Source organism: Vidua chalybeata, chromosome 3 (genome assembly GCF_026979565.1).
Source record: "Vidua chalybeata isolate OUT-0048 chromosome 3, bVidCha1 merged haplotype, whole genome shotgun sequence".
NCBI classification, from domain to species: domain Eukaryota; kingdom Metazoa; phylum Chordata; class Aves; order Passeriformes; family Viduidae; genus Vidua; species Vidua chalybeata.
In genome coordinates this window covers 113687779-113700023 of record NC_071532.1, presented here as the reverse complement: position 1 = coordinate 113700023, position 12245 = coordinate 113687779, and the positions used below count along the sequence as shown (strand labels likewise).

Here is a 12245-nt window from a genome sequence, read left to right as displayed (position 1 = left end):
CGGAGGGTCAGAGCACCCCCAGGTGCAGAGGAGCTGTGGCAGTGTGCCGGGGGCACCAGCCCGAATGTCGGCATCTGTCGGCGACCAGCAGTCGCGACAGCGGTGCTGCCCGCTGCGCCACGCGTGCCGGCGGCCCACGGCCCAGGACACGTGTGTGCCTGCGTGCGGAGCCTCCCGTGCGGGGAGAGGGGCGCTGGGGTTACCGGGGGTGCAGCATGGAAATAGCTGGCACTGGGGACTGCTGGCGGTGCAGCACGGGGAGAGCGGACGCTCGGGGCTGCCGGGAGTGCAGCCTGCGGCGGGGCGTTGGGGGTTACCGGAGAACGATACCGGGAGCGGCGCTGGTGGTTCCGGGGCTCCGCGGACAGGGTGGGGGCGGTGCCGGCGGTGTCGGGGTACGGCTCGGGGGGCTGGGGGAGGTGCCGGCCGCGCCGGGGCACGGCTGAGAGGCGGTGCCGGAGCCGCTGCGGTGCCGCTCGGGGGCGGGCCGGGCCCGGCGGCCGTTCCGCCCCCCCGCGCTGCGGCCGGGGCTCGGCCCTGCTCCGTCCCGCGGTGCAGGGAGCCGGGCCGGTGCCAGGGCCGCGCCCGGCCGGGCCGCAGCCCCCGCCGCCATGGCCCGAGTCTCAGCGATGATCAGCCCGGTCCTGGTGCTCTTCGGCTGCGACCTGTGTTTCGTGCGAGCCAGTAAGTGCGGCCGGGCCGGGAGGGCGCCGGGGCTGCGCGTCCCGCCGGGCGGGGACACCCTGCCGGGCGCCCGTCCCTGCTGTGGGCTGCGGTCCGCGCCAGACACCCCCGCCGGACTCACTGCATCCCCGGCGTGGCCTTTGCCGCGATCCCCGAGGACTCCTCGGGCACCTCCGGGGCGCCGCGGCCTCCGAGTCCCCCGTGCCCTCGTCCCCTCTCCGGGGCACGGCTGCTGCCGCACTGCCCTTCCCGGGGCTCCCAGGGGCTCCCGCCGCGGGTGGGAATGGGCGCTCTGCCCCGAGGGAGCTCCTGCCCCGGGCACGGACCCTCAGGGCTGCGGCGGGCTGGGGCCGGCCGGGTGACGGGGATCCTGTCCCTTCCTGCCGGTGTTCGCTGGGACATCGAGCTCAGCGCACCCGAGGCACCGCTGTCCTTGTGTCCTTTGACTCGCCGGGGTGGCCCGCTGTCAGCACCCGCTTGCTGCTCTCTGTTTGCTTCTCGACAGGTTACTGAGATATCAAATGGAATTGCGAATACTGGACGTGTTCTGCTACATTCTGCCGTGTTGCAAAACACGTACTGACGGATTCAGGAAGAGATGCAGTCAGAGGTGTTAAAAAGGGGCCACTTATTTTTAGATGTTCAGTCTGGTGCTTACTCCCTGCTGCAGCAGTAAGTTGGGCAAACATCTGGGTGCCCTTGAGCAGCAGCCGCAAGGGCATGGGCCGGGGGACAGGGGTGGCCCACTCTCCGGATCACAGCAGGATGGCGAGGGCACTGGTGGAGACGTGCCCCGTCCCTCATCCCTCTGCAGCACCACATGTGCCAGCATCCCTCGTGAAAGGTATCTGTCCAGCCCCTTTGCTGACCCATGGAGCTGGGATGCATGGCATATCTGGTCCATGTCCATGCTGCCCACCAGCTATCCCTCCCACTGGCCACCACCCATCCCTCCTACTGCTCACCAGTCATCCCCCCCACTGCCCAGCCACAGGCTGCAGTGCTGCTAGCTCCTGTACACAGCCCAGCTCTTCCCACCCCTTAGTCAGGCCCAAAATGAGCACGCTGCTGTACAGACAGCACAAAACCTGTGCTAGGCCTTAAGTTAGTGACTGTGCTTTCTGTGGGGGTCCCTCTTTTGTAATATGGCTTTAACAAAAAGTTAAGCTGGATCATTTATAAGTGATATAGAATTATTAGCAGTTAATGGATTGAGCTAAACAGTGGCACACTTTTCCCAGAGAGCCCAACAGCATCTTTATGACTTTATAGCCAGAATGTGTTGGCTTCAGAGAGCATGGTTTTTGGAGCTCTTGTATTCACAGACCTTTATGGCAACAGCTTTGGCTCAAAGCTGCTCTGAGCTCAGCTGTAGAACAGGCTGAACAGTATTAGATGCAATGTGGGGATTATACACAAAGCTTTGTCCTTTGGAAGTCTTGTTACAACTTTGAGGTCTCATCTTGAATTTCATGCAATCCTGGAATGGTGTGGTTTGGAAGGGACCTTAAAGCCCATCTCATTCCACCCCCTTGGTATGGGCAATGACACCTTCCACTACACCGGGTTGCTCCCAGCCCTGTCCAGCCTGGCCTCGAGCACTTCCAGGGATCCAGGGGCAGCCACAGCTTCTCTGGGCAACCCGTCCTGAGACCTCACCACCCTCACAGGGAACAATTTCTTTCCGATATCCCATCTAACCCTGGCCTCTGTCAGTGAAAAGCCATCCCCTTCTTGTCCTGTCACTTTCCTGTCCAAAGTCCCTCTCCAGTTCTCTTGGAGCCCCTTTAAGCACTAGAAAGGGCTCCAATATCTTGTCAGAGTGTTCTCTCCAGGGTGAAAAACCTCAGTTCTCCCAGCCTCTCTCCAGAGCAGAGGTGATTGGGATTAGACATTGCTCTGTGTATTTAGGGTGAACTTCCCACATTTTGACTTCTGAGGCTTCTTGTCTTGTCTCTTCCTGATGGCTGTGCAAATCCCATGTGATCAAAAATGTATTTTTTGCAGTTCATTCAGCATCAAACTGATCAAGGCACACTGGTTGTTGTAATGCAGAACTGTAGCCTGGTCTCCTGTCACAGAGACCCAGGGCTGCTGGCCTGGAGTGTGCACCAAGCGTGCTCAGGGAGCGTGGGGTGTGGTGCACTGACAAGCCACGTACCTTGAGGCTCCGCTATGCCCCCATGTCCTCTCACCCTTCTGCTGCTGGTGGGTGACAGTCCCTGCACAGGGCCTGTGCAAGCTCTGGCTAAATACAGCTGGAGCACTTGTCAGACTTGTGTGGACTCAGCAGCTTGGCTTGTGAATTGGTGCAGTGCTTTTGTTCTCCGATCATCAAGTGACTCAGTCCCAGCAGTGTTTCAGCAGTCCCAGCCTGAAAACCTCAGCCGGGACAGACTGGGCACCTCGCAGAAGCTTAGAAAATTCTTGAGCAGGGCTGGACAGCTGCTACAAACTCCGTCCACAAACTTCTGTGTCGCAGAGATGTCAGACCCTATCTTTAATTTCCTCACGTACACTTAGAGGTTGGTAGTCAAACTGCCCCCATCACGCATATTCAGGACTTTTAAAATTCTGTTAGACATAAAAAAAACCCACCTAATTCATTACTGTGGATGTATCCTGTGAAGCACCATGTCCTGTTCTTGTCCCGAGGCCAGCTGGCAAGGTCTGGTCATATCCATGGTATTAAACTCACGAGTTCCAAAGAGGGAGGCACATCAGTGCTACTTGTGAGGAATGGTTTTCTGGCTTGTCATAGCTTCCAAGCCATGCCCAAGAGTGGTTTAGGCACATACTGGGTGGTCCAGACCAAATCAGATCTTGGACCAATCTCCACCACTGGATTCTTGGGCTGTTCTGACCCCATTATGTCTGCTAGCACAAACCTATCTAGCAACCTAACTAGTGGTAACCTAGGACAACTGTTGTTATGCTTAAAGAGAAGCAGAAATGTGCAGACCCCCATAGAGCCACCCTTTGAAATGCCTGTGTCTGGGACAGCCCAGGCAGGGGGCAGTTGTTTGCTGGCTGACAGGGTGCTGCCTGAGCTCGGCTGTGAGCTGAGCAGCTGACCTGACCCCAGCTGTGGCTGGGGCCAAAAACCAGACAATGATGGAAAATGACCCAGTGGGAAAGAACGTGGGTGTGCTGGTTGACAGCAGTTAGACATGATCTGGCCAAGAAAGCTAAGAACATCCTGGCTTGTGTTAGCAATAGTGTGGCAGCAGGAGCAGGGCAGTGATTTTCCCCCTGTGCTGGATACTGCTGAGGCACCTCAAATCTGGCCACTCACAGCAAGAAAGACATTGAGGGGCTGGAGCATGTCCAGGGAAGGGAACACAGCTGGGGAAGGGACTGAAGCACAAGTCTCCTGGGTGGCTGAGGGAGCTGGGGGAACTCAAACTGGATAAAAGGAGGCTCAAGGAGGGACCTTCTCACTCTCTGCAACTCCTTGACAGGATGGTGGAACCGGAGGGGTGTGTCAGACTGTGCTTCCAGGGAACAGGGACAGGACAGGGGGGAATGACCTCAAGTTGTGCCAGGGTAGGTTCAGGCTGGATATTGGGAACAATTCCTTCACTGAAATAGTGGTTAAGCATTGGACACGCTGCCCAGGACAGTGGTGGATTCATCACCCCTGGAAGTGTTCTAGAAATGACTGGACATGAGACTTTGCAATATGGTTTAGTGGGCATGGGGTTATGCAGTCAAAGGTTGGAGTTGATGATCTTGGAGGTCTTTTCCAACCACAATGATTCTATAATTTAATCTACAGAAAGCTCAGCTCCTATGCCGACAGAGTACATACACCCGGGCAATAGACAAGGCTGGGTCTGCAGCTTTGTTCAGCCTGTTCTGCTGTTGGCCTGTAGGCAAGCAGGGTGTGCATGCAGACAAGGCTTAGAGATTACCTCCCTCTCATAGGTTAGTGATGAAGCAGATCCCCACAGGCAAAACTCTACACAAACACACTGTGGGATAAAGAATGTTTGAGTGTATCTTTAAATCCTTTTCCAGACTCCTTTTCTGAAGGAGAAAATAAGAACCCTGTGGTGTCCTTGTCTCTGGCAACCCTGTCTTCTGGTGGTATGTCAAACTTCTAGAGACACCCTCAGTCCCAGAGTCTCTCTTAGAACATGTTTTCTGGGCTCGCCTCTCTGTTTTAATTGCCCCTGGCAGACCAACCCTGAATTTCTCAGAGTGGGAACCACAGCCTTCCTCTGATTTGATCTGAAGCTGGGTATACTCAGATGTGAATGAATGCACTTAAACAGCTGGCCTGCAAAAATCACCATTTTTGGAGTCACTCTAACTGGGGTTGTTGGTGGTGTCACGGTTGTCCTTTCTCTTGTTCTCAGGTGCCCCCTGGACCTCTTTTTCTATATAAATCACAGCACTGACCCTGTAGCCCTAGCTGCTACGCAGGCAGCTTGTAGACGGGCACTGACTTATATGTGGGGAGTGGGAACACTCATACAAACAGCAGCTTCAATGTCTTTCATGTGCTCCTGTGTCTAACTTCCAGACAAAATTTGGCTTTGTGTGCAGGACCATGTGGGATCCTGTTGTGCTCTCAGTGCTGTGAAATCTCAAAGTGGCAATGGTGCAGACCATGGGTCAGTCAGGTCAGCTTGCCATAGAAGAGCAATGGCCAAGCATTGCTGCCAGCTTTGCAGCCAATGGCACTGCATTGCTGGTGATGCCTAAGATACTGGGGTTTTATATTTTTCATGTATTTGTGGCTATGTAGATTGTTAATGCATGTTTGTAGCTTCTAGTACTTTTCCTATCTTTTTTCCCCACATTTTAGAACAATAAGCTAAATTTATAAATACATTCCTAAAAATATTGTTTAGTCTTATTCCAAGAAGAGAGCCAGCTACAAGAACATTGTGTTTTCCAACCAGAATCTGGACCAGGCATAACAAAACTGGGGCAAGAGAAACTTCTGTACTGCTTCCAGTGGGGCAGGACCCCAGGAATTACTACCTAACCAACTAGCCTTTTAATTGGACAGTATATGATAAGTATACTAATTGACTAACCTTATAAAAATTGGAACTTTACTGTACCACATGTGATTTTTGCCATATTGTGTACCTGAAAGCTTTCACGTAAAGATTTTCTTATATATTCACTCTTAATGTTGTTGGGAAGATCTATTTTCCAGGCATTACTGGAACAGCCAGCTCTGCCTTTGGCATTGGCCTTCTCCCATGTCCTGCAGCAAGGAGTAATTCCGGGCAGAGGAGATGCCTCTCAGATTGAGTAGAGTGTGTTTATTTCAAGGTGCCCCATTTTTCTGTCACAATCAATATATCATCACTGTGTCTGGGCTACTTCCTACGCAGTTCTGGGTGGTGTGCCAGGCATTTGTGGCATGCCCATCCACGGGACAGCTCCAGAGCTCTGCACCTGCACACTCCTCATGCACAGAGTGGGCAGCTGCGTGCCAGCCCAGGAAGCACCGTGCTGTGCATGTGTTGCTGCTGGCAGGGCTCAGGCTTCCCCATCTGCTGTGCTACTCTTATCCTGGGGACAAGTTCACCAAGGAGGGTGCTCCCTGTAGCCCTAGCTAACATGCTGCCATTGGCAGGTATTGGAGAGGCCCCATGGTGATATGCAGGGCTGAGTGCCTTTTCTGAGACATCTTCTTTTGCCTTTTTCCTGTGCCTCGCCATGGTCCATGCCTGGCTCACCCAGACAGGCCACCGTCCCCTGTCAACGTGACTGTGACGCAGCTGAAGGCAAACTCTGCCACAGTCTCCTGGGATGTGCCAGAAGGAGATGTGGTCATCGGCTATGCCATTCTACAGCAGGTATCCAGGATCTGTCCAGCATGATTACCAGCATGCTCCTATGTCAGTCCTTTTGCCGCACTCCGAGGCTCCTCTGGCATCTGCCTGAGGACATCTGTGCTGCTGAGCAGCCCTTGCCAGGGTGCCCCATCTGAGCCATCCTGGTGGGAGGCAGAAGACTGTGGGCTGCATTGGGGGTAGTCCCTCCAATGGCTTCCCTGGGATTTCTCTAGGTAAGGATGCTGCTTTGGCCATGACATAAACCCTTCTTTGCTTGCCTTGCTCCACCTATGCAGCCCTGGGTGATGGTACCTTCTCCAGGGAGGTGCCTGGCTCTCAGGCCATGCAGGCATGCTGAATAGGCAGTGCTGGCCAGTCTGGCCCACCCTGGGGTGGATGGTTGCCTGGGAAGGGAGGAGTGAGGGCATAGCCCTGCAGCTGGGGGCCTGTGCCTGGTGCAGCTGGCAGCAAACCTCCCAGGGGTGACAGCTCTTCCCTCTGGCAGAGGCAGGACGGGCAGATGCAGCGCTTCATCCGGGAGGTGAACACCACCAACCGTGCCTGTGTGCTGTGGGACCTGGCAGAGGATGCTGACTACATCATCCAGGTGCAGAGCATTGGCCTGTATGGGGAAAGCCAGGCTAGCAAGCGTGTCCACTTCCGCACCCTGAAGGAGACCGACCGTCTGCCTTCCAACAGCTCCAACCAAGGTGAGGCACCTCCTTCCAACTTGACCAGCTGCTGCTGGTGGGGCCACACCTGGAGGCATGTACAGCAGATGGGCAGGGATTCCACAACCAGTGAGGAAGGTGCTGCACGGAGCAGCAGGCTGTTGGGGACACACAGGGTTGTACAGGCTACTGTTGTGTCCACTATATATCCACAATAATGTCCCCAAGCTGTGGTTTGCAGCCCTCCTATCCCAGATCTTGGCACCTATTCAGCTAGGCAGACTGGCCAGGACAGCTGCTGGGGCCTGCCCAGTTGGTGCCTGTAGGAAGCCAGTACTGAACAGACACTCAGATCTCCCAGTCTGCAGGCTACCCAAGGACAAATGACAGAGCGCCGTGGTCTCCTTTACTACTCATGTCTGTGTTGCCTTGGGGTTGCGTACATGCTGGACCATGAGAGAGAATCAGAAGTCCAAGAGAGATGATGCCCCATAGAGGGCACGGCAGTCTGTCTCCAGCACTAGCCATGAGAGGGGTCCTGAGTATGGCAGGGCAAGCAGATGGCTGCCTTTCCTCAGAACTTCAGTGTTAAACTGACCTGACCTGCCCTGGTTGCTGTGTAGAGAGAGACCTTAGTGATTACTGGCATGCATTGGGCAGTCCATACATGAACCTAAACAAGCCCTTGGAATCCCTGACTACCTTTGTAGCAAGGATGGTTTATCTGACACAGGAAGGTCACAGGATGCATGTCCTCTCCCCAGACAGGATGTCATCCCACACCCTTCCTTGTTTGCGGGAGGTGGGCTTCTCTCCTTTGGGGTTTCTCAAATCCTCCAGTGTTGCTGTAGTGGGAGGGTATCTGCTGCCAGCCCTGCTTGGAGTCTCTTCTCTGCAGGTGATATCACCATGGAAGGGCTGGACAAAGACCGGCAGCTGCAGACAGGCGAGATTATTATCATTGTGGCTGTGCTGCTCATGTGGGCAGGTGAGTGCCACAAGCAGTGTTCTGGCAGGCTGAGGCAAAGGTACAATCCATGGTTCACAAAGAGGATGTGGCTCAAGAGAGTGCAGAGGCACATTGCTGAGGGTCTGGCACCCTTCCTCATCAGTCCCTTGAGTCTCTGTAAGTGCTGGAGCCAGTGGGGTAATAGGAGCAACCACGGCCTTACTGCTCAGCAGTAATGGCCTGGAGTATGTTGAAGAGCAGGAGACAGAATGGGACCTGGAATTACAGGGTGGGAGCATCCCAGCTGACAGTGACGATTGAGTTGTTTGGGCCTTAGATGTCGTGATTGATAACACTACTGCACTAGCTGGTAGAGGCTGTTGTCTCAGTCTGCAAAGTGGGTGGTTTGCTCCTGTATAGCACAATGAAAGCCAGTGCAGGCAGCAGGCTGCCCTGGGAGCATGGGAGCCTAGGAGGTAAGTCAGCTCCTGACTGATCACATACAGCTGCTGTGAATAGGAAGTCATTGATCCCCTGCTGCCTTCCCAATAAATGTGGATTTTGTAGTGGCATCTTGCAGAAATTTCTCCTTGTCCTGGCCTTGACACTTTCCTAGGGCACTGGAAGAAAAATACAAGATCACTGCTGGTAGTTTGCACCTGGGACAGGTTGATGTGTCAGGATGCCAGCTGGGAGGAGTCAGGCCCGGTCTTTGTGTGCCTGTGTGTTATCACACACACACTGAGGGTTGAGTGAGTCCAGCATGGTCACCCTTGGGGGCATTGCTCCAGACTCCTGTGTCCAGAGTTCCCAGATGTGGGATGTGCTGCATGAGATGCATGCTGTGAAAGCATTACAGAGGGACTGATCCCACAGCCAGTTTGCAAAGACAAAGACAAAGGCTGGCCTTTGTGAGGGTCATAAGCACCAGCTCAGTAACTTTAATGCCTTGCTGGAGGCACTCCAAAACCCACACAGCTACCCACTGACCTCACTGTCCCTGTTTGAGTGCCTCAGCATCTACCTTTGGTGAGTGCTGAGCACCTCATGTGGCGCAATGGCCTTAGCCACATCTGTGCCAGTCTGCCCAAGGAAACTGGCCTGGCCACACATGCAGAGGTATCTGGGGTGGTGCAGGCTGATGCAGGTGGGGGTGTGGGTTTGCAGCACCCCAAGGAACCCTGGGCACAACTGCCCTGCATCTGGGATGCTGTGGGGAGAGCAGACAGGCAGCCACTGTCAGGGAGTCCTTCATCCAGTGTGTCTTTGGGCAGCGGTGATCGCCCTGTTCTGCAGACAATACGATATCATCAAGGATAATGACTCCAACAACAACAAGGAGAAGACAAAACCCTCCTCAGAGCACAGCACGCCAGAGCGACCGAGCGGAGGGCTGCTGCGGAGCAAGGTGAGTGGGGATGGCTGGCAGCAGGGGTGGCATGTGGCGTCTGCTGGGGCTTGCAGCCTGCACAGAGTCTGGCTCTCTCCAGATATGGAAACACCCCGGCTTGTGCTCTCACCCCAAAGACTGAGGACTTTTAGGGTTCAGTGAGCCCTGGTCTCTGGGGCAGTGTGTGTGCCCCATGGGTGATTGCAGGAGAAACATTGGAAGAGAGGACAAGCTGGGATAGCTCTTGCACTGCAGGGTGGTACCTGACCTCTGACTGTAACAGAGCCTTCATCATGCCCCTCCAAGGCTGCACCTCTCCTGCACAGATGGACAAATGGACATGCTAGGCAGCTGTTCTCATGGTTCCTGCACTGGTCTGTCACTGCTCCCTTTCTGCCTTCACTGCAGCTGGCTCTGGGTCATCACCATGCAAGTCATTCCAGAGCCCCTTCCTCACCCTGATGGAAGTGCTGTGTTGGGCTGTGGATGGGGAGGGAGCAGTACCTTCATATGGCTGTTCCCTCAGCATCTGACATTTCTCCCTTTGTTACCTGCCAAAGACTGTGATTTATAGCCCCAGTGCTCTAATGGGACTATATGTTAGCGGTTTTCTTGTGCCTCATCTGCTGCCTCTGTCAAGGGTGGGAACTCCCCTCACTGTGTTGGCTGACTGCCCCATTGACTGATTCCACATCTTGGTTTCCAGCAGATGTCAGGAGTGGAAACTTCTTGTTTGGACTTCAAGTCCCCAGTTCCCCTCCTCCAGATTTTTCAGCTTGCTGATTACCCCTTGCCAGGGTAATCCTCCTTTTGGATCCCTACTCCAAACTGACCCTGCTCTGCTGAGGTCTGCTGGTCTTGATGCCTGCTGCAGGCTGAGGGGCTCTGACATCAGGTCTGATCCCAGGGGTGCAGCAAAGCAGGGTCTTAAAGCAGATTTTTTTCTCACAGAAGAAATCTCCCTCTGTCAATATCATTGAGGTGTAAGTGCAACACCAGCTCTGCCGTCTGGGATCTTGGGTGTCCTGCCAGAGCCACAGCAGGCCTTGGAAGAAGAGGCAGCACCAGGCGCGCCGCCTGGAACTCAGCATGCGATGATCCACGTACCAGAACTCCCGCTTTCCTGAGGGCACCTGTCTGCGGATGTGCACGGAGCCAGCTCCCGAGCCATGCATGCAGAGCGTGCCCCTGCCCATCCCACACCTGGCCCTCCTTCCCTCCCGGGGGAAGCATGACTTGAGGATGGGTGGGGGGCCACACCAGCGGCTAGGGTGGGAGGGAGCCAAGGGGAGCCCATGGGCTGAGGCACTGGCCTGAGGGGAGGCCATGTCCCTGTGCACGGCCATGGCCAAGGCCAGGGGTGCAGCTGTGGCACTGGATGCCTGCCCGGCATCAGGGGCAGACCGTGCTCTCAGCTGCCTGTTTGGCCTTGGGGTTGCTTGCAGAGAGCAGGAGCTGCTTCCCTCAGGGCCCTGGGGCTGCAGGAGCAGGGCAGTGCAGGCACTGCCCCAGCACTGCCAGGTGAGCTGTGGCATGTAGGAGAGTTTATCTGTGGGGCTGGGCCCAGCCAGCACAGGGGATGAGTGGATTGCTGCTGGAGAACAGGGCTCCGCTGTACCCTGTCATGGCTGTGCAGGGCCTTCAAATTTTCTGCCTACTGCAGAGGACGAAGACACGAGGGACAATGAGGTGCTAGTGCTGTCACAGTGCCTGGCCAGCCCGCAGAGCCTGCAGCGGGGCAGGGAGTGCTGGTGGAAGCCCTGCAGGGCTGGGGGAATGGGCAGTGTCAGGGCATGGCTGTGGCTGTGCTGTGTCCCCAGAAGGGCTCAAGTGCTGGCACATTCAGGCTGTTTGAGGGGAGCTGCCAAGAACTTTCTGAGCAGCACAGTGCCTGTGCTGCCTGGAGGAGACAATGTGGTGAGGCCTGCAAAGTCTCTGTTGGAGGGAATGGGGTGAAATAAGGAGGCTCCCTGCTGCCCTGGCTGCTGCTCTCTCTCCATGTTCTGCTCTGCAGCCTGCCACAGACAGGCTCTGCAGCCCTGGACTCAAGCATCACAGGATCCAGTGTCTTCCAGGAATAAATCTCCCAGTAAAAGCACTTTCAGGACTTTTCCTTCCTGGTGCTGCTCAGCTCCTGCTGCAGGACTAGGTGGGGAAGGGACAGGATAAGCAACTCCTGTGGCAGGGTCTTTTCAATAAAAGCATCCTGGCTCAAAGGCAGCATCAGAGCTTCAGGTGTCTGTGTATGTCCATGCATGTATGCATGTACAAATTCTTGAATGCACGTGTCCTGGTCCGTAGGAGATCTGTTCCTGCATGCTGTGCAAGAGCTGGAGGTCCTCCATGGTCACCTTGCACCCCTCTGGCCCTCGAGGGAGAGCTGCTGCTGCTGCAGGCTGGGCCCTGTGCTGCTGCTGGAGCAGCTGCAGGCTGTCCCACTGAGGGTGTTGTGGCTGCTTCTCTGCAGAGCAGACACATCCCAGCAGCAGGGCCAAGGAGGGGGACAGGGTCTGACCCTGACAGGCTGCTGGCCAGAGGGGCCTGGGCTGCTCCCTGCTCAGGTGAGGAGAGGGGTACCTGAGGAGCAACAGCACCATGGCAGCTGCTGCTGGGCTGTGACCTGGGCTGCAAGGAGCATGGCCACAGTTCCAGAGACAAAACACCTTGTTTTGCCTGCTAGCTCTTTTTAAGGAGGTACATTAGAAAAACTAGGGCTGCCAGGGAAATACAAGAGTTTTAAGAATGTTCTA

General features: G+C 55.4%; 1 protein-coding gene across 3 annotated transcripts; it reads left to right on the top strand.

Moving 5' to 3' along the window:
* The first annotated feature begins 517 nt into the window (after nucleotides 1-517).
* Nucleotides 518-11718, top strand: FNDC4 (fibronectin type III domain containing 4). Of its 3 annotated transcripts, none has more exons than XM_053937222.1 (6): nucleotides 518-684; nucleotides 6391-6506; nucleotides 6991-7195; nucleotides 8055-8144; nucleotides 9380-9513; nucleotides 10450-11718. In XM_053937222.1, the coding sequence occupies exons 1-6, from the start codon at nucleotides 612-614 to the stop codon at nucleotides 10480-10482; spliced, it is 651 nt and encodes a 216-aa protein (XP_053793197.1). In that variant the 5' UTR covers nucleotides 518-611; the 3' UTR covers nucleotides 10483-11718. The 3 variants fall into 3 exon arrangements, with proteins under 3 accessions (XP_053793197.1, XP_053793198.1, XP_053793199.1); XM_053937223.1 differs by lacking the exon at nucleotides 518-684 and adding an exon at nucleotides 734-5312 and having other exon boundaries at nucleotides 10447-11718; XM_053937224.1 differs by lacking the exons at nucleotides 518-684; nucleotides 6391-6506 and adding an exon at nucleotides 6513-6718 and having other exon boundaries at nucleotides 10447-11718.
* Nucleotides 11719-12245: the final 527 nt, after the last annotated feature.

Excerpts from the sequence above, each read along its gene's own strand:
- FNDC4 (XM_053937222.1), top strand. The coding sequence starts at position 612 with ATGGCCCGAGTCTCAGCGATGATCAGCCCGGTCCTGGTGCTCTTCGGC. Across the intron at positions 685-6,390 it reads CCTGTGTTTCGTGCGAGCCA|ACAGGCCACCGTCCCCTGTC; the intron begins GTAAGTGCGGCC and ends TGGCTCACCCAG. Across the intron at positions 6,507-6,990 it reads GCTATGCCATTCTACAGCAG|AGGCAGGACGGGCAGATGCA; the intron begins GTATCCAGGATC and ends TCCCTCTGGCAG.